General features: G+C 32.0%; 1 protein-coding gene across 1 annotated transcript in view; it reads left to right on the forward strand.

Moving 5' to 3' along the window:
- The window catches only part of LOC139519789 (galanin receptor type 1-like), a 145,013-nt gene extending 138,663 nt beyond the window's left edge, over positions 1-6,350 (forward strand). Inside the window, exon 3 of the mRNA XM_071312052.1 lies at positions 1,652-6,350. Within this exon, the coding sequence (XP_071168153.1) occupies positions 1,652-2,340 (689 nt within the window). The 3' untranslated portion in view covers positions 2,341-6,350. The remainder of the gene's footprint in view (positions 1-1,651) is intronic.
- The last annotated feature ends 17,234 nt before the right edge of the window (positions 6,351-23,584 follow it).

Raw genomic sequence — 23,584 nt, forward strand, 5'->3', positions numbered from 1 at the left:
CAATATTTCGCTTTCATTCCTGTTTGAAACTTTATTTGGATTACATCTTTTGTTAACTACTGTCTTGTATGGTTAATTCCAATAACGACATTACAGTTTAGTTGTTTGATGGGTGACTTAAATGCATTTTCCACTAAATTGTATTAATATACGGAGAAGATCATATAGCTCTTAACGTTTGCACGTATATAATCATCCTTGGCTTTAAAATGTTTAGGTTCGAGCATTCCTGATTACAGCAAATCTATAAAAGCGCGTAAGACCTAATGCATTTATAAAGTGTTATTTTCATGCATGCATACCGTATGATGATGGAAGTTTTTAGCTACCTTGACTGGCTATGCAGCCCTCGGTCGGTGTCGTACCCTGTATGCCTTTCTTTATTTATAATTTACTTTGGATGTAACGCGTCATCTGATTGGCTGACAGTGCTTTGTCTATCCGCTCGAAGACATAATTTTGTCATGTGACCGTGACGTCATTAGCGTTTTTTCTTGATTAACTCCAGTTTAAAATGGAATTTAGAATCAAATTATAAGGAATGACTGTAATAAGTTTTCTCTCTATTCGATTTAACATTAAAAAAAAATAGAATGCACATTTTAAAATAACACGGTACGTGGTTTATTCAGTGTGCACCACATTTTATTTGTTTTTCTTCATAGACAGAAAAAAAATATAACTGTCATTCCTTAAAAAAAAAGTGTCAGTGTTAAGTTTGTTGATTTTGGCCTATATTTTGCTAACTAATAATAATTAGTTGGGAAAAAACATCATACAGGATGTAAATATTGTAAGAGTTAAGTTGTTACGTTGAAATATATGACAAAAAAAGCAAAATCACAAAAATACTACACTCCGATGAAAATTTAATCTAATCAAATGGTAAAGTCAAATTAAAAAAAATATCAAACATGACAATTTTCCATAACCGCTCAAACCTTAAAACTTGCTTGCAAGAAAATAATTGATTTAATTCGTTCCGGTATAGACATTTATAAAACATTGACAGAACAGAGCCTAAACAAGAAGCATTTTGTAAAAGTTGTATTATACAATAAAATGCAATACAATGTAATACTATATGATATATAGCATAATAGAACATATTTTATGAGTTCAATTATAAATTTATGTTAAAAAAAACCACTATCATAAGCTTGTCTGACATGGGTCTGACCCCCTCAGTTCTAAAGACTGCTTAATGAAGACTCCAATATGACCAACAAGTTCAGGGATTGTGTTTAGAATGTGTTTTAGTTTATTAAATGGATCAAAATGTTGAAATAATGGTGAATAGTCTTTTAGGTAAGCAAAAAGATTAGAACGCAATGAAATGTTACAATACAAAAAGAAATGAAATTCGTCATCTAGGACTCCACGTTTTTTACATAATCTGTGTACTCTTTGAGAGAGATATTTTAAATCCGTCATTGAGACATCAAACACGATAAAAATCATTCTGAATAATACCTTCAAATGAATGCATATGTTACTGTCTTCAACAATTATAGTAAAAGATAAATAGTCTACATTATACATCATAGACTGATACACTAACCCTAGTGATTGGTTGCCGTTTCTTTGACGTATACCATATACATACTTTTATTCATAATCATTCGGTTAACAGACTTGTTTTATCTTTCAGGAGTAGCAGTAGCTGTCAGTGTTTATTCATTAACAGCCATGAGCATCGACAGATATTTGTCTATTCAAAATCCGATGGCATCACGAAAATTCATGACAAAGCGACAATGTCTGATCATGATCGCAGCCATGTGGATCATATCAGCCTTGTTTATGGGTCCATTGCTGTACATCAAAACGGTCGACACTATTGAATTGGATAGCTTGCCGTCTGTCGACTTTTGCATTGAACAATGGCCACAAGAGCGAGATCGTAAAGCATACGTTTTGTTTTTATTGTTTGTGGTATTTCTTATTCCCGGTGTTACTCTGGCCGTCTGTTACTCGCATGTTGGACGCGCCCTCTGTTCAAAGGACATGACACGTGAAGGATCTGATACAAGTACACGTGGTTTGTTTTCCAGGAAGAAAGCTGCCCGGATGATCATCATTCTTATCATTGTGTTCATGTTGTGTTGGTTGCCTTATAACATTGCGTCTCTTGTATCTGATTTGTCAGATGACTTCGTCCTTATCCTTCTTTTCTTCACATTATGGCTTGGACATGCGCATAGTGCTATCAATCCTGTCATGTTTTGGTTGTTGAACAGGCGTTTTCGGGAGAAAGTACGAGTTTTGGTGAAATCTGTCAAAAAGAATACATTCTCTTGTACCTCAACAAGTAGCATGTCATTGCCAGCCTACGTTTAGAACCCGTAGTGAAGACAGTATATTTAGTAAAAGTGATCTTTACATGTTAAAACAATCAAAATCCCTCTATATTAGTGTTGTTTGTGACAGATATAATTCAATACAGTAACTTCCATTTGAAATAATACATGGCATGATGTTAAAATATATATATATGGTATGATTACGGTTGTCCTCATTGATTAGATACAGATACCGTTTACGATGATAATCTTAATAATACTTCAATTTTATCTTTCTCAGAATTAAATTAATTGCTGATTACCAAACCAAAAAAGCTTTGTGACATCAAATGGGCATGGTATCAGAATGATTATTTTGCTACGTTGTACTTTAAATGACCTTCTGTATATTACAATTTCATATTAAGACGTGCATTCAAAATCTTTATCAACAAGCAAATCAACAAATTGAAGAGGTTTATCTATAAATTCATCATATTTGCATTTAAATTTCAGTGCACATTTTATGCTTATTGGAAAGGTAGTAAACTGATTGTTATTGCAATATTCGTATTGGAATCAACAATTTCTTTAAATCGTCCTTCACGATGAACATCGAAACTAACATACATATTCAAATATCTACGAAACTTTACGACCGTTGCATATAAGTTAACTTATTCAATATGACAGAGATGGTCCTTTTTATGCCCCACCTACGATAGAAGAGGGTTATTATGTTTTCTGGTCTGTGCGTCCGTTCGTCCGTCCGTTCGTTCGTTCGTTCGTCCGTCCGTTCGTTCGTTCGTCCGTCTGTCCCGCTTCAGGTTAAAGTTTTTGGTCAAGGTAGTTTTTGATGAAGTTGAAGTCCAATCGACTTCACACTTGGTACACATGTTCCCTATGATATGATCTTTCTAATTTTAATGTCAAATTAGAGATTTTACCCTAATTTCACGGTCCACTTAACATAGAAAATGATGTGCGAGTGGGGCATTCGTGTACTGAGGACACATTTTTGTTTTTTATATAAAAACATTTTTGTAATACGAGCAATATAATCATATAGCCATTGAAAGTTCATTACTCGATTACAGATTTGACAGAAAAACATAACTCTTTAAAATGTTATACAGTCACGTAACTATGATCTTCCGATTAGCTTTAGCGAATTGTTTAACCGAACCCAACAGCTCATGTATATTAAATATTAATCAACAAATACAAACTCATTTAATCTTCTCTTTACAATAATAGGACAAATGTTGATGTGTAAAACTCTACATGTTGATCTCTGAGACCTACTCAATAATAAACGTTCAATGGAACTTTAGATCGCAATTGTGTTGCCCTTAGCTAAAATCATAATTCCAATTTATAGATAACTTATGATATTATAAACATAAGGCATCAATGATATTCTATTCGAGGACGAATCTATGTTAGTGTGTAATATCAATTCCAACTTTTTTATTTAATTTTTAACATGTATTCTATATTTTGACTAAAGGTCAAAAAGGACCTTTTGACAAATTGGAAACATCACTGAGGCCAAAAATACTTTTTTTCGAGATAAGAGTATGTTTTGTGAACAAAATTTCTACCCGGTCAGATAGATATGCCTTATATATTTTTTTATACAACTATCTTTGAACTCCAATTATAATCAATGAACTTATTTTATATATTTTATAATCCATAAACTGAAGGTGCTACAGTAAAGGTAAATGTTTTGTGAGTAAACAGGTCAGCCAAATGTTTATGAGAAGTTCACAGAGTATTTCGAAAGTATAAACGATTCGATAAACCCCTTCCATACTCTCATTAAATATGACCAGCCACACATTCGAACTGTAGGCTTTGTAAATATAGCGTATGATACCTGTTAACCTTTTTGTTGATGAGCAGTCTGATTCGTTTATTTGGTGCTTAGTTATACAAACTCTAGATATGAGGGAGGGAATACAATTCATGCAACAGTAGTATACCGGTGTTCAAAAGTCATAATCGAATGAGAGAAAACAATTCCTTGTAACAAACTAACCCGAGGGAAATAATCATCTATAAGAGGAAAACAAAAGAACAATATGACCATTTTGTCAATGTCTTTATGTATGTGTAATTATTTAATGAACATGTTGTTCTCTGTTTTGGTTTAATAATTTTGGGAGGGTGTTCTTATGTTATATCTTTTTATATAGGATCTTAAATGCCGATAACGACGTGTCCAAAAGATTTCACTTTAGTGACATTGAAAAGTATAATACAGCATACATTGTTTTGTATACTTTATTGTGACTTTGTTGTGAAATATGTTATGTTAGGAAACCATGCAGTAAATATAGCAAATTACTCACAACATATAGGTATAACGATTAGATTTAAAATGTATTCTGGTCAGTGATTTTAATTATTTACGCTTTTTCGTAGTTGTTAAAAAAATTCTTGAAAAGGCCTAACACATATTTTAGATTTTGAAATGGTAAGTTTAAGCGACTTGTGGAGAACAATAATATATAAAAAAAAAACAGGAATTTATATAGTTACATTGTAAACTGTTTATTTGTGCAAATTAGTTCTGTGAAACTTGATATTTGATTGTTTGTGCAATATAGTTAGGTGACGTAATCAGCTGATAAATACCATGTTGTCATTCAAAACTTTAACCATCCAATAAAAGAGTGATTTCATGAACTTTGACGAACATTTTCCTTTGCTTTATATCATATCAACCACATCCCAGTTCGTGTAACACTTTTCTATTCTGGACAAAATGTATCAATTCAACCCTTTATCAATACAGCATATTTGAGGGTGTATTTAATACATCTAAAATGGTTAGGTTTATTGTAGGTTTGACAAACTTTCTTTTTGTTATTCAAAACCTTATACAAACCAAAATTTTATTTTTACACATGTGTTTCTTGAAATCCAAAAACAGTTTTCTGAACTTATCAAAACTCCTTGTGTGCTTTAAACATTGTAACAAACAAATACCAAAACTATTGATTTGCTTTATTACTGGTAAACCAAACACGGGTTCGATGTCAACAATGCACAATTCAGAAACCGAATCCCTGAACTGAAACTAGTTCCTCTATTAAAATTAGAAAATCCAGTTAAATGTTGTTTTTAATTAAAGGCGAACATTTGTTATCAATATTACTTTGTTTACTTCTAAAGTAAAACGAAGTTACATCATGCAACTGTCATACAAGTGAGAGTTTTTGCTAGCTAAAAAACCATGTCTCATCAATCCACCATTTACCACATAAGAAAATGTCTGTACCAAGTCAGGAATATGACAGTTGTTATCCATTGGTTTCATGTGTTTGAGCTTTTTATTTTGCCATTTGATTAAGTACTTTCCTTTTTAAATTTTTTCTCGGAGTCCAGTATTTTTGTGATTTTACTTGAAAGAATAATTCGCCAATCAATTCAAATCATAAGAAGTGTAACAATATTTATAAAAGATAATTTAGAATCCATAGTTTGAGCTAATTTATGCCGAAAAAGCTTGCTTAAGTAGTTCCTCTGTAACTTATTTAAGATAAAAAATAAAACATGTGGTACATGAATGATTTCGAGCAATGAGACAACTCACAATTAAATTCCAAATGACGTCGTGTAATTTCAATCCAACATTTACTGAACCCGAAAATCTTATCCCTTCTCCCACTTTCCTTCAGAGTGTATATGTACCTTATTACTTAGATAGCATGTTGCTATTGTTTATCGACATTGGTATGACTAAGCCTACTTTTGAAGGTCCAGACATTTTCCGGAAAACAAGTATTATTTTAGATAAGTTAGATGTCGAAACAATTATCTAAATTTAGACATGTTGTTATTACTTCTTTACAATAACCAACCGTTGTTTAATTAGTTTTTCTGTATTAGAATTTTTTAATATTTTTTGTTTTAAAATGGTGTCAGTATGATACTAGTATTAAAGATTATCCCATGAACGCAAAACACAATATATATAGGTTAAATATGACCAGGATTCCAATACCAATATTGACTTCCAATAATGCTAAAAGTGGTCTATGGTAGTAAAATCAACAATGTTTTAAGCAAAAGAATAAACAATTAAAAGAAAATTAAAATGGAAAAAGAAATTATTCAAAGACGAAAAGATTATTTTAATAAGGGCTTATTATGTTTTTACTTGGCTTTCAAATTCTATTTTCTTGAACAAATTTTATATGAGTTTATTTTTTGTTTTATTAACTTGTAGACCACATGGACAGACACAGTTTAAGTTTGTCATAACTCATTTATTTCCTTTTTCTCTCGGGAATTTATCTCGATGTTTTTGGTTTTAAACCAGACAATCTTCTTATATGATTATGTGAAAAAATTAGACGTTTCTGGGAAAATATATATAGTTTATGCTTTGGATGATTACTGTTTTTTTTTTTAAAAATTTTCTTCAAAATGATATCAAAAAACAAATGTATGTCTCTCTTGTGAAATGTTAAAAAAATAGAGTTTTATTATTTTGTACAACCAGTATGCTTTTGATGTTGAATAAAAATATTTTCTGGATATATGTTATAATTAGCATTTAGCTCGGTCAAATATAACAATTTTTAGATATAACTGTAATTCCTGCCTTTGAAAGCAGTACAGTTCATAGAATATAAAACATGTCATATTTTTAAAAAGACCAGAAAGTTAAAAAAAAAAAAAAAAAACGGCGAATACTAAAATGACATTCATAACTCAAAAAGTCGATAGAAAAAAAACCGAATTAAGCCTTCGCCATAAAACAAAGCACGACAGAAAGATGAGTTAGTCAACTTAAACGTCATAGAAAACTAGAAATAACCACCACGAACCCAACTGAACTCAAGGGTGAACACACTTGCTCCTGGAGGGAAAACACTTCCTGTTTCACACGTGGCACATCGTGTGTTCAGTAGAAAAAAGATATCAGACTGAAAAGAAATAGACATTGGCACACAGAAAGCTCAAAAATACAAACAAATCGTGGTAACAGATTGTCTTAAACTGTTATCGCCAATCAGGACAGAACATATCCTTTAAAACAGTTATAATTTCAAAGAATAAGACGTTTAAGAGCCGAGGTCTTATAATGTGATCCCTGATCGCAATGGGTAGTAAGTATTTATCAATTAATCAATGCAGCATCACACATGCTTTTAAAATATATGTATATGTCTTATCTTCATGAAGACCGTATAAAACTATCAAGAGCATGTATGACACACAATAATATCAAAGGTAAAACTTAAGCATTTGCATTGAATATACCATTATTGGTTCTACAGATTATCTTAAAAAGCAGTTATTCCAACTAATTAATCCCTTTTCTCACTTAATTCCTAGATTTTATTTATAAGAAGAAGGTAGTACTATAAAGTTAACTTTTTTACATAAATAATGAATTTAAATCTATCAACTGACATCAACTAGGTGTTCACAATAAATTTGTCTGAATTATATCAATATATTCAAAAACTTTAAGATTTGTGTTCTATTAGATCCGAAAGGTAGAACAATCGTTGAGTACCAAAAATGATATTTGCAAAACCCAACTAAGGAATTCAATGTATTCAGGTAGGAGAAGATTTTTTTCTTCCATACTTATTTACAATTTTGTTTTAAAGAAAATTGAGGTATCGTGCCAGCGCAATTGCGCTTCTGATAACTTCATTTTGCTGGCAAAAATAAGGGTTTTCCATGTGCAAATCAATATAAAATGAAAAGTCGGAAAATGATATAAAAAATGAACACGAAGCAAAGAACAAGGTTGTCATTTTTATTGTCTTTTTATTTCATTTTATCTTTTTATACAGTTGTTTTATAACAGTATTCAACACATTTTTATGTCGTATACATGTATGGAAACAAGTGCATTCCACAATCTTTACACATTTTAAGTCCAAATGAAGTAAATTGGTCCAGTTCATACTATGATCCTCTTAGTTGTTCCATAATCGACAAGGCATACGTTCTGTATTACTACATAGAGTTTAGAATATGCCAGCAATAGAACAGCCTTGTAATCAATTATCAAGCTTCCTCCGTACTCATTCTGGTGAAATTATAGGAAGTCATAATCCTTTTCGTATCGACTAACTACACACACTTTCTAAATGCATTAACATTCATAATATAAAACAATATTTTCGTAATTATGATAACTTTTGATAGCCAGACAGCAAGTTAACCAAGTGACCACTGATGCGGTATGCATCAGTGGTCACGTGGTAACCTTGCTGTATCGCAACACTATGCGCACTGTATACATCTTTCATACTTATACAAAACAAAGAAGTATAACATCCAGCATACCAGTAAGAAAATCACTGTAAATGAATTAATGAAGATGTGGGATGTAAGTGAATAAGACAGGAAAACAACAAAATAAAAACTCATACGACATCTAGATGTGCACTTGTTCAAGACGAAAACATATTACACAGTAAATGTGAGGTAGATAGACTCGGCAAAATTAATTGACTAGCATAAAGAAACTTCAAATCATGGAATATTGTGCTCGTTGGAAAGTTTCCATATTTCAATCAGATATTCTTTAGGTTGATGGTGGTTTTTAAAGTTTGCATTTCCCCATTAGCAAATGTGATTCCATTCTAAAGCGCACGAAAACGTCTGGTGTCAACATCTTTTAACACCACAAAGTGACTGAAAGTGTGTGAAGTTTTGGAAATCTAAAATATTTCACCAGGACAAAGATACATGTCACCATGAGAGAAAAAGGTTAAACAACATGTGAAAATTGGATATTAATTGATATCAGTGCTCGTTATTTAATTTTGCTTACATCAAAAATCTCGCCAAAGACTTGTTTATTGTTAAATTAAATTCAAATAAGTTGATATCAAGCGTTATCAAATTCTCATCCTTTAGGAAACTCATATTAACAGCAAGTATGAAGTCTGCTACTCCAAACTATTCTGTTAAACAAGTCAAATAGCAATACCAATCACAAATGTATATATATATATATATATAATCTGATGTAGAGTTGTCACTGGTTCAGACGTACTTATAAATATAATTATTTCTGTGACTGTATTTTACATTAATTTGTAAGATCCTTAACTATAGATAATTTAGTTGATCTGTAACAATAACATCTTCATGCTAGATTAAAACTGACGAAGAAAGGTAAAACCCGGCCACCGAAAGTTTCATTTTTATGAAGCCCAGGTTGTCGTGTGGTCTAGCGCTCTGGATTCAGTGCAGGCGATTTGGTGTCACGATATCTCGGTAGCATGGGTTCGAATCCCGGCGAGGGTAAGAACAAAAAATTTGCGAAAGCAAATTTACAAATCTAATATTGTTGGGTTGATGTTTAGACGAGTTGTATATATATATATATACAAATTTTTTGTTCTTTCCTCGCCGGGATTCGAACCCATGCTATTTATCACCATCACTGCTGGTGATCCGATGGATAAATCTGTTGTAGAGTTGTCACTGGTTCAGACGTACTTATATATATGTATATATATATATCAAATTCGTTTGACAAACTTTTAATAAGCCAACAAAAATGTTAAGATGCAGTCTGTTTATGTACATTTACCCCTTTTCTAAAGAGTACACACACGATTTATTGGGATCAAATGACATGTCAGATGCAAGAAGTGCACTGATTATTGGTTTACGAGTTCGATGTCCGCTCTCAAGACATTTTGTTGTAGGAAAAAACCTATTATTAACCTAATATCAGCGTTTCTTGTATTGTGTATTGTATAGTCTGAAGCTGCTTAAATATTTGCCGTAAGAAAGTTGTATATTACTTGATTTTATTGATTGTTTTTTCTTAAAAGTCTTGAATCAAAATGCTATTGTCATGTCAAGTTTTTATGTCCTTCGGGCCCTTACTAACTAATTATTGGAATAAAATATTCTTCTTCTTTTATTATTCCTATAACAAGAAAACATTTTCTGATAAAATTGGTAATTCAGTTGTATAAGTTAATTATTCAGTCTTATGTTGACGTCAGTGGCGATAATTTGTTTGGTTTTATAACATACAAAAATCTGTTTAGCCGCGAGTTGAAAATCGGATACAATGACTGACAAGGGAGGTAATTATGATCTATTATCAGTCAGATAAGATTGCAGTTAATGTCAAAGGATCACAAAGTTACACTTAAGAAGAAACAAGATATTTTAATGAAAGTTGGTTACAACTTATCTAAGGCAACTTTCTGAAATAGCTGAAATATAGTTTGAATAGTTATTTTTGCTTGAAAATGACCTTGCAGAAATCCGAGTGCAACTGAATTCAAGGTCTTTTGAAGCATGGCTTCGATTTATTAATATCGTGACAAACAGGTGAAACCGAAAATGATTGAAACACAATTTTTTTAATTCGCATTAAAAAACGAGAAAAATAATTTTCGCTAGTGAAAATTAACCAATGCAATCAAGGATATAGCATTTACTTTTTTAAGCCAGTATGTTTTTTAAAGACTGATGATATTAATTGTTGATACAGGTGAAATTAAGAAATTAATCAGTTATAAACAAATATAAATTGTCATGCATTCAGCAAAGACCCCGATTTAGAAAAGAACACCAAGGCACCTGTATATCAAAATAATTGTCCCGTTATACTGGTAAAGCAATAAATATATAAATAACACATAGCTGATATGGTGAAAGAGCAGATTGTTATCCCGAGAAGAAAACGTTGTCAACTGAGTCGAGGCCAAGGTTGACAATGTCTTTTTGAGGGGGTAAAAATCTGCTCTATCGCCCTTTTATCTATTGGCTAATAATAACTCTTTAGATTTTTTTTATTCAGATCACTCGATACATTTTTATGATTGAATTTACCATTTTATAATTAGAAATTATGAGATTCAGAAAGAACTTGCTTTAAGATGAGACATAGTAAGAAATAAACAAACAATAATTTAATTGACTGTCCCTCTAGTATCTTTCGTCCCTCTTTTTTAATACTGTTTTGAAAATAAATAAAAACAACATTATTAAATATCAGTGAGAACATTTAACTTTCGTTATTGCCATGAAAGCAATAAGCTACGGGGACCTAATTGGAATGAAAAATGCAAATTAGATAATAATTCAAAACCAAGGTGTTTGTAAAAGAGAGACGTCTCATATTTAAGACATCAAAAAGGTTATTTTGCGTAAAGTAATATGATACCAAAATTAATGAAATAAAATGTTTAACTGCTTTTTTCACACAGTCAATTCCGATACCAAATTAGTTAATTTCAATATAGTTTGTGCTTGAAAAGTGCAACGTAATTGCGCATGAATCTAATACAGGTTTTTTGTTTTGCGACTCATGGTGCGTATGTTAGGAATTGTCAGCAGCATTTGTGCAGATTATTGAAAATCAAAGTGAAGTCGTAACATACGAAGTAATGAAAATTATAGGACGGCATGTCATGCTTTTGTGTTAGCGATCTTTTTAATTAAGGATGTTTGCCTTATGTTTAAAAATATCAAGCTTTTTAAAAGAGCAAATAAATTGATAGTTTATAAATAACAGTACTAAATATGCTTGAAAAAAATTATATAAGTCCCTGTCCTTGTTTTTGAGATGTAATGATTTGAAAATTTGGCGGAAAAGGAAGTTTTCATTTGTCACATTCTTCACATGCAGGCGATATTTTTCAATTTGCATACTTTTTAAGAAATAGTGCTTGGAAATTTTGGCCGTTTAGGACCTAGGATTGGATCTATATCACTTAGTAAGAGTGAGAGTAGTTGTTGGTAGTACTATTACTCTTCTTGCGAATTATGAATTTCACATGACTCATTCGTCAATGTGTACACTGGTCTTTATCCTGTAGAAAGTTTGAAGTGTTTGACTTAATGGCACAATTAAATGCTCATTTAAATATTTTGCATCACAAATAGCTACGTTTTTGTATGATATTAAGACTGTGGTTCAGTATTTTCCGATGTACAATGTAAGTTTGTCTTGTACAAAAAGCAAGTGTTGACCTGGAGGTTGATAAAAGAACATTCAAATTGATGATAATTCAGGCACTAGAAAAACTTGATATGATACACTGTATGTTTACTACTTGTCTATCTGTTGTTTACTCACTGATGCATGTGTTTTATTCATAATTGAACAATGATGGTCAGAGCAAAAAGTGCAATTCCTTTTGTCCTACTCGAATCTGTATATTTAGATTCTTTGTCTGCTTTGAAGCATACGACTTCAGTATCCAGTATGGTATATGTATAAAAGGCTAATTTTAGTAAGCTTCTTGTATGTGCCTCGTCCTTTTTTTCAATTGGCATGGTTTTCAGTTTTGCGTATTTTACCTCTCCTATTATTGAGCCCTCTAAAGTAGTATTGCTCACTTTTACTGTTGACTTGACTTGTCGTGTTTACTTTATTTCATTGATTTAAATAATCAACAGTCGTAATTGCTTGATCAGAAGAAAGTCTTTGATGTTGTATGTCTTTGGTTTCTCGTGGTCTTTATGTTTGATCCATTTTAAAATTGATAATAAGACTTTGATATCAATAAGTTTAATATTAGTGTTGTGGTATTTATCAACTAATCAATAGCATTTTTATATTATTATTCTATATCTTAGAAATCGCATGTTCTTGAACAGAAATAAATGCTTATGTGGTGCTAACACTTGAGTGCATTTTCTATTCTAGTTTGATTTATATCAGGAATCGAGAGGGCATAACTAACTGTGCAAACGTCTTTGGTATCTCTCGCTTGTCTTCTTTTAAATAGATACAAACCGGAAGTTCGACTGTCAAAGAAAGAGGTATTTGCCGCCGGTTGTCAAAATCAATATTTAAGGAGATTTTGTCTAGAAATAGGTTCATATGTGGAAAGTGGTGTATATTACCACCTGTTGATGCGTAAATATGCTCTGTAATAATTGTAGTTGTTAAATTCTTCAGAATTTTCAGGACAAACAAAAATCTGTCTGGCCCATGCAAGCGCATTATTCTTTTGTCAAATCAATGCCTTTCAAAGTCTGCTAGAAATTTCAAAATAAACGTAATGATTCTGTAACCGATTTTTTTTTCAAAGTATACTTACTTCTCGAATAAGTAAACAGAAATCTAGATTGTCAATGTAATCATCAAATGTCAAAAGATTGGATAAGAAACCACAATCTTTGATATGAGATACAATTATATCTATTTACCAAATCAGGTAGAGCATCCATCAAATTATAATGAGGTAAATTACATCTTTGTTCTCTTGTTTATCTCACTTTCTTATAACGTGTTTCCCGTTTTTGTTCTTGACCAATTGATGCTTATTTTAAATTATAAACCATATTTGGTTATCTTCTGATTTAAAAATAAAATAATACATCTTTTTCCGACCAATTTGGTTAAAATAAAGTTATATAAAAAAAGATAATTAAATAAGAACCCAACTTAAAAATTTTAAAAATATATAATAACAATAGAACGATATGCCATGCTTTTGTAAGAGCAATCTTCCTCAATGAATACAGCAAACTAACTAATAAAAAAATATATTTATGTTGAGAGAATCTCACAAATTCCCAAAGGTAGACAATATGTGTTGATCATTAAACACACATGAAGTAAAAGTTACAAACTTAATATGTATCTATTTCTAAAAGAAGCAGACGATCATCCTGATCTTCTTAAATGAGAAGACACGTATGTTTGATTGTGTTGATTGTGTTATCAAATACGTGAGGGTTTGTTTTTTTTTGTTGTATTTGAATATATTCTGAATAGATTTGGTAGACAAATAATTTCTTCAACATTTTTCAAAATAACAAGAACCAAATGAATACAAATGCAAAAACTATAGAACACTATTATAGGTTCTACTGGCGAACTACAGTTTGAAGAACTACTGCATATTTTGGCATTTTGCATTTTCTTCCTCCAATTAAGGAACCGAATTCAATCATGAATTCATATGGTTCCACAAACTGTGCGTATTACCGGGAAACACAGATAAGTCTTCTTCAATCAATTTACACCATCTTCAATATACAATTAAAACTATATACATCATGTATATCGTTTGGGCTTGTATAATATTTTCCCTCCGGTTTATATAATTCGTTCATCCTGTTTCGACTTTTTACATTCAAGAGTCTATCCTAAATTGAGGTAAATTGTATGACCTTCCAAATGTTGTTTCGATTCCTAACGTCACTGAAGAGAAATCTAGAAATGGTGTACAAAATTTACCATCTCGTGTGTGTGGGTTACCATCTTTGCCGCAATTTTTTTGTTTCCTCTTTTGTATTAAATTAATATAAAGATCCATTTTGTTACATCTTGTGATCAATTTATTTGACAATCTTCAATGGCAGTCAACAGGGTTTAAGAATAACAGTTTTTCGACCTGTGAGTCAAATGCGTTTTGTTAAAATATACTTTTTCACTTTTTTGGTCTTTTAGAAAATGTTGTTTGTGTTGTATTTATACCCCTTTACACATGCACAGGTATTAAAAATGCGGTTTTTATCCAACGCAACCATAGGTTTGAACGTTGACTCAATTTAGACTTAAGTCATATACTGACTATATACTTCCGTATGAGCTTAATTTTGATATGGTCACTGTACTGATTGTTGATCTTTCTCTTTTTTTGCAATGTCATGGATGGTTAAAATTAGTTGTGATTTGCATGATCGCTTTTTATTGGACCCTCTGTGTGCGTTGGTTAAATTTTTTGATTTATCAAAATGGTCTCTTATGCTGGTATGGAGTATGTTCCTTGACCTTGCCTGTGATCGAGGTTACCGATATAGTTATAAAATAAGAAGCTAAATGTCTTTTATTTTTACTTGAAAAGAGTACCACTTTATCATTCTTTAAGCTTGTGGAACCTCTCAGATATTAAGTAATAATTGATACAGATCTATAAAAAACAAAGTAGCGAGTTGGTGTACCGATGTTTTTAGTATGAATGATGGAATTGAATCTAGTTCAGTAGCATTGTGTGGTTTGAGATTATTCATGAGTTGTTTATGTACTTTCTTGGTGCTAATTTCGATTTCATTCATGGTGGAATATGAACTTTTCCTTTATTGGGAAAGTTTTTTAAAATTTTCCTTTTGATTGAAATTGTTCATTGAATATTTCAGCTTTGTTAATAAATATATTTATTTATAAAGACACTTCTGGTCATTTTGTATCTGTTCTCTTTGTGAATGATCCATTCATTTTAGTTTTCTTTATTATATACTTTTATTATCTTGCCTGACTTACCATTATGTTTCTTGTTTGAGTTTCATATATTTATCCATGTATCTTTATTGTTTGTTGTCTCAGCCCACCGGTTTGTCTTCTGTTTCTTGGTTTTTTTTCGTCTAATGGTGGTGTTTGTGACTAATTTTTCTTAGTACTCTCCTGTACATGGTGTTTTAAAAAGTTGTTTTAATGCTTGCCAAATATGTTTATCACTTCTGTATATCGTCTTTCTGAAAATTACATTAAAAGGTCCAGGTTGGGTTTAGATGATTTGCATTCACAATTAAGTATGACAATATCCTGTTAATTTTGTTTTTCCTATTGATGGTAATGGCTGGCTTCGTTGTTTGAATTATGTATGAGACTTCAGTATTAAGTAAAAAGTGTTCTTCTTACGTGTTGTGCATCTACAGTTTGATCAAATCCATTGTCGGCTTCAAGACAGATTATTAGTTCTTATAGGATATTGTCTGTTTTGATGGTTTGAAGGTTGAAGTTACCGTCAAGTACGATAATCTTTTTGATGTTTCAATCTGATCGAATTTTTTCTTTCTTCGTTTGATTCGGATAATTTTCGTCTGTTTTATCTGGTGGTCGATACAAAGAAACTACGGATGAGTTAAACAGTAAGAGTTGATTTTTTTATGCTGTCTCTCTCTTGTATGATTTATCGTTTTGGTAGAGCTTTGTTTGTTTTGAAACAAGATGGACCTGTGTACGTTTTCAAGTGTCTTAACCTTTGCTTATATTGCTGAATTCTGTTGTTGACATTCCAATGCATTTTTTTTTGTGTGTAAAACTGTTGCAGTCATCACAGGCTAAAGATTCTAATTTGCATATCTTTTAGTAAATTGTTCATGAAATATTGGCTTTTTAGGACATGGGACTGGACCTATACCGCTTAGTAAGAGTAAGACGATATGTTGGGTAGTACTGTTCCTGCCAATTATAAATTTTGCATGACTCATTTGTCAATGTTTCACTGGTCTTTATTTAATGAATGGCTATTATCTATTTTGAATTTATTGAACCATAAAACTAATTTTTGACTCTTCACATTGAATAATCCGCGAAGCGGATTATGTGAAATGTGAAGAGTCAAAAATTAGTTTTATGGTTCAATAAAATCAAAATAAATTATTGCCATTCATTATAAATAAATTTGTAAATCAAAAATAAGGCTTAAAGAACTTTTTATATTATTTATATTAACAATAACAACGTACACACATGTTGGCTTATGAATACACAACGGCAGAGTGGGCGTGTCGCCATCAAAATTGACAACATTGAAAATAAAACTAATAATTTTAACCAATCAGAAAACAGTAAATACACCAAACTTATTTATTCAGTAGTAAATATGAATTGTTTGATTTTTATGGCACAATTAGTTGCTCAGTCAAACATATGTTCGTCCCTGAAATAGTTATGATGATGTAAGTAAAGTCCTAGTGTGTTTTATGGTACTTAGACTGTGGGTAAGTATTACGCGATGTTCAATGAAAGTTTGTCCTGTCCATAAAGCAAGTGTGAAGGTTACACAAAACAACATTTATATTGTTATAATTACATTGCATGTATTTTTCACTATGATACGTTAATTTGATTGGCTAACAGCAATCCATGTCCTTCTGAAATTATCCTTCATTAAACAATGAAATGTAACATTGATGATGACACGAGGTCACACAATGAAAAGCACAGGTAAATTTAAAAAAACAATAATTACATTAGATGTATGTTTCATTATAATACTTTATTCTGATTGGTTAACTGCACATCATGTGTTATTCATTAAGCAATTGCATCACCCAATAAAACTTTTCATTCATGATAACACGTGGTCCCATAATAAAGTGCACAGGTGAATTAAATAAACAAGTTATAAAATTCGTGTTTTCATGATCATAGTTAAAAAATGTAATTATAAGTATTGAATGCTTCTTTTTGTAACTTCATTGGGGTGTAAAAGCGTTGACCGTGCGTACATTTTTATTATGAAGCGCTTCCGCGCTTCATACAAAATGTACTTCGGTCAACGCTTTTACACCCCAATGAAGTTACAAAAAGAAGCATTCAATTCTTAATTGAAAGAAATCGTGTTTTCGTGATCCTAGCTATAACGTGTAATTAAAAGTATTGATAATCTCAAAGGGTTGTAAAAGCGTTGACCTTGTGCGTATTTTTAGAATGAAGCGCATCTGGGTTTTAACAAAATTGGCTCCTATTGTCCACAGCTGGAATAGAAAACATCAGAGTGAGTGTGATTTAATTGTTTAGACCTTTATACTAGTTCACGGTAGCTAGTGAAACCTGATAAGATATACTGTATTTTTACTACTGGTTCATCTTGTCTCTGTTCATTGATACATGTGTTTTCTTAATAATTTGGCGATAAGAAAATTTAAAAAAAGAGTTTAATTCCTCTTGTTCGATTCGGACAAGCAGGTAAACGATTATGTGATGGTTCTTTTAAATGCCCTCTCAATTTTAGTTTTATGCACATTTCTAATACTTTGACTGTTGCACCAGATTTACCCCGAGGTAATTATTTTGTAGATAGACATTTTGCAGGGTAAATGCTTTGTGGCTGACAGAAGGGTTGTTGTTTTGTATTAATGAATTCATCAAGATATTTGGGCTGATGTGCTATTTTTTCTAGTTTTACTCATATGTCCATTTGATTGACCACGATTGTCTTTGTTTACGCAGATATACATTTGAATTACGACTGTCAAACAAAGACGTATTGTCCGTTAGTTGTCAAAATTGACAGTTGTAAATTCAATATTAAAGGATAATTTTCTGGAGATTAGTTTTATATGTGTGTAATGTAGTATTTCTATTTTATTATATATGCTCTCTAAAAATCGTAGATGTTGAATTCTTCAGAATTGCCTTTGATGATAAAAGATCGTATTCTGTTGTGTTTTATCAAAAATATTATATAAGACAATGCCATCTGCACAAAAAAAACGTGTTCTAGTTTAAACATATTTTATAGTTCAAAACAAATGGATTCTAAGTAGCAACATTCCAGCAGCACCTGCATACGGGGTATATATCTCCCAATTGATACGATATTCCCGTGCTTGCATTTCCTATCATGATTTTCTTGATAGAGGGTTACTGCTCACAAGGAAGCTATTAAACCAAAAGTTCTAAATGGTGAAGTTGAAATCATCCCTTCGTAAATTTTACGGACGCCATCACGAGTTGGTTGACCGTTATGGAATAACCGGTTCACAAATGATATCGGATATGTTCCTTACGTCATAACTACAATCCCCTTCCCTTTTATGAATGTGACCTACCGAATTAGACTATTTACCGGATTTGTAATCACATAAGCAACACGACGGGTGCCACATGTGGAGCAGGATCTGCTTACCCTTCCGGAGCACCTGAGATCACCCCTAATTTTTGGTGGGGTTCGTGTTGTTTATTCTTTAGTTTTCTATGTTGTGTCATGTGTACTATTGTTTTTCTGTTTGTCTTTTTCATTTTTAGCCATGGCGTTGTCAGTTTGTTTTAGATTTATGAGTTTGACTGTCCCTTTGGTATCTTTCGTCCCTCTTTTAGACACAAGTTTTCCATTTGTTTTGAACAATAAAATATGTTTAAACTAGTACACGTTTTTGTCCAGATGGCATTGTATATGAGATACAATAATATCCATGTATATTGCTAATCAGATTAGCGCTTACATAAAAACACAAATAAGGGTAACGCTTCTGTCAAATTTTAATGGGGTATATTTACATCTTTTTCTTTTCTTTTTATCTCATTTTCTTATAACTTGATTCCCGTTGTTGGTCCAGACAAATTGATGCTGAATATAGATTAATATAAATAACATTTATTTATCTTTGGTTGAAAAATAAACTGTTTTTTCGACCAGTTTATGGGGAGAGTGAAAGTTGTAAAAAAAGATAATTAAACAAAAACAAAACACGACAAAGCTTTATCAACTGCTGTATCAATTTGAAAAATCAAAATCAAAAAAAAATGACGCCATTTTTATATTTTTTGTATCATTTAGATATGAGTACCAATCTGGCCATAAATGATTAACATTTATATCTGTCCAAGCTTCTTACTCATATTAAATAAACGCATCATAGATACCAGGACTAAATTTAGTATATACGCCAGACGCGCGTTTCGTCGAAAAAAAAGACTCATCAGTGACGCTCGAATCCAGAAAAGTTTAAAATGCCAAATAAAGTACGAAGTTGAAGAGCATTGAGGACCAAAATTCCTAAAATTTTTGCCAAATACAGCTACGGTAATCTATGCCTGAGGTAAAAAAGCCTTAGTATTTAAAAAATTCAAAATTTTGTAAACTGTTAATTTATAAATATAACCATATCAATGATAATTCATGTCAACACAAAAGTGCTGACTACTGGGCTTGTGATACCCTCGGGGAAATAAATCTCAATCAGCAGTGGCATCGACCAAGTGGTAGTAAATAAACTCATCAAAGATATCAGGACTAAATTTAGTATATACGCCAGACGCGCGTTTCGTTTATAAAAGACTCATCAGTGACGCTCGAATCCAAAAAAGTTTAAAATGCCAAATAAAGTACGAAGTTGAAGAGCATTGAGGACCAAAATTCCTAACAGTTTTGCCAAATACAGCTACGGTAATCTATGCCTGATGTAGAAAAGCCTTAGTATTTAAAACATTCTAAATTTTGTAAACAGTTAATTTATAAATATAACCATATCAATGATAATTCATGTCAGCACAAAAGTGCTGACTACTGGGCTTGTGATACCCTCGGGAAAATAAATCTCCACCAGCAGTGGCATCGACCACGTGATAGTAAATAAACTCATCATAGATACCAGGACTAAATTTAGTATATACACCAGACGCGTGTTTCGTCTAAAAAAGACTCATCAGTGATGCTCGAATCCAAAAAAGTTTAAAATGCCAAATAACGTAAGAAGTTGAAGAGCATTGAGGACCAAAATTCCTAAAAGTTTTGCCAAATACAGCTAAGGTAATCTATGCCTGAGATAGAAAAGCCTTAGTATTAAAAACTTCTAAATTTTGTAAACAGTTAATTTATAAATATAACCATATCAATGATAATTCATGTCAGCACAAAAGTGCTGACTACTGGGCTTGTGATACCCTCGGGGAAATAAATCTCCACCAGCAGTGGCATCGACCCAGTGATAGTAAATAAACTCATCATAGATACCAGGACTAAATTTAGTATATACACCAGACGCGTGTTTCGTCTAAAAAAGACTCATCAGTGACGCTCGAATCCAAAAAAGTTTAAAATGCCAAATAAAGTATGAAGTTGAAGAGCATTGAGGACCAAATTCCTAAAAGTTTTGCCAAATACAGCTAAGGTAATCTATGCCTGAGGTTGAAAAGCCTTAGTATTTAAAAAATTCAAAATTTTATAAACTGTTAATTTATAAATATAACCATATTAATGATGATTCATGTCAACACAAAAGTGCTGACTACTGGGCTTGTGATACCCTCGGGGAAATAAATCTCCACCAGCAGTGGCATCGACCCAGTGGTAGTAAATAAACTCATCATAGATACCAGGACTAAATTTAGTATATACGCAAGACGCGCCTTTCGTTTAAAAAAGACTCATCAGTGACGCTCGAATCCAAAAAAGTTTAAAATGCCAAATAAAGTACGAAGTTGAAGAGCATTGAGGACCAAAATTCCTGAAAGTTTTGCCAAATACTGCTTAGGTAATTTAAGCCTGAGGTAGAACAGCCTTAGTATTTAAAAACTTCTAAATTTTGTAAACAGTTAATTTATAAATATAACCATATCAATGATAATTAATGTCAGCACAAAAGTGCTGACTACTGGGCTTGTGATACCCTCGGGGAAATAAATCTCCACCAGCAGTGGCATCGACCCAGTGATAGTAAATAAACTCATCATAGATACCAGGACTAAATTTAGTATATACACCAGACGCGTGTTTCGTCTAAAAAAGACTCATCAGTGATGCTCGAATCCAAAAAAGTTTAAAATGCCAAATAACGTAAGAAGTTGAAGAGCATTGAGGACCAAAATTCCTAAAAGTTTTGCCAAATACAGCTAAGGTAATCTATGCCTGAGGTTGAAAAGCCTTAGTATTTAAAAAATTCAAAATTTTATAAACTTAATTTATAAATATAACCATATTAATGATGATTCATGTCAACACAAAAGTGCTGACTACTGGGCTTGTGATACCCTCGGGGAAATAAATCTCCACCAGCAGTGGCATCGACCCAGTGGTAGTAAATAAACTCATCATAAATACCAGGACTAAATTTAGTATATACGCCAGACGCGTGTTTCGTCTAAAAAAGACTCATCAGTGACGCTCGAATCCAAAAAAGTTTAAAATGACAAATAAAGTACGAAGTTGAAGAGCTTTGAGGACCAAAATTCCTGAAAGTTTTGCCAAAAACAGCTAAGGTAATCTATGACTGATATAGAAAAGCCTTAGTATTAAAAACTTCTAAATTTTGTAAACACTTAATTTATAAATATAACCATATCAATGATAATTCATGTCAGCACAAAATGTTTGTCATACCCTCGGGGAAATAAATCTGCACCAGCAGTAGCATCGACCCAGTGGTAGTAAATAAACTCATCATAGATACCAGGACTAAATTAAGTATATACGCCAGACGCGTGTTTCGTCTTAAAAAGACTTATCAGTGACGCTCGAATCCAAAATAGTTTAAAATGCCAAATAAAGTACGAAGTTGAAGAGCATTGAGGACCAAAATTCCTGAAAGTTTTGCCAAATACAGCTAAGGTAATCTATGCCTGAGGTAGAAAAGCCTTAGTATTTAAAAAATTCAAAATTTTGTAAACTGTTAATTTATAAATATAACCATATCAATGATAATTCATGTCAACACAAAAGTGCTGACTACTGGGCTTGTGATACCCTCGGGGAAATAAATCTCCACCAGCAGTAGCATCGACCCAGTGGTAGTAAATAAACTCATCATAGATACCAGGACTAAATTTAGTATATACGCCAGACGCGCGTTTCGTTTAAAGAAGACTCATCAGTGACGCTCGAATCCAAAATAGTTTAAAATGCCAAATAAAGTACGAAGTTGAAGAGCATTGAGGACCAAAATTCCTAAAAGTTTTGCCAAATACAGCTAAGGTAATCTATGCCTGAGGTAGAAAAGCCTTAGTATTTAAAAACTTCTAAATCTTGTAAACAGTTAATTTATAAATATAACCATATCAATGATAATTCATGTCAGCACAAAAGTGCTGACTACTGGGCTTGTGATACCCTCGGGGAAATAAATCTCCACCAGCAGTGGCATCGACCCAGTGATAGTAAATAAACTCATCATAGATACCAGGACTAAATTTAGTATATACGCCAGACGCGCGTTTCGTCTGAAAAAGACTCATCAGTGACGCTCGAATCCAAAATGTTTAAAATGCCAAATAAAGTACGAAGTTGAAGAGCATTGAGGACCAAAATTCCTAAAAGTTTTGCCAAATACTGCTTAGGTAATCTAAGACTGAGGTAGAAAAGCCTTAGTATTTAAAAAATTCAAAATTTTGTAAACAGTTAATTTATAAATATAACCATATCAATGATAATTTCTTTGTGCTGACTACTGGGCTTGTGATACCCTCGGGGAAATAAATCTCCACCAGCAGTGACATCGACCCAGTGGTAGTAAAACTTTACTATTTTGTAAATCCAGAAAAGCGCTTCGGACGCAATAAATTATAAAACGTGTTGTTTTCCATTTTTTAAATGGCCATTTTAAGTCAAATAAGTGAATTTTGAAATCTATGACATAGGGCTATCACAATTGACATTAACGAACCAGAACTTCGGTGAAATACTTTTGTCTCAAATGATAAGGTAACTGGAGTCCAAATTTACTTAATCAGAAGCACTCGCATATTTCTTAAGGTTGTCTTCAAGTGTATAAATAGCATTCAGTTGTAAGTGCGTCGGTACCGACATGATCTAAAACATACAATTAAAACAATTCGCCGTAGATAAGTGAACAAATTAATTGGAAACTTGAATTCCAACGTCTCA

The sequence above is a fragment of the Mytilus edulis genome, chromosome 4 (assembly GCF_963676685.1).
Source record: "Mytilus edulis chromosome 4, xbMytEdul2.2, whole genome shotgun sequence".
NCBI lineage: Eukaryota > Metazoa > Mollusca > Bivalvia > Mytilida > Mytilidae > Mytilus > Mytilus edulis.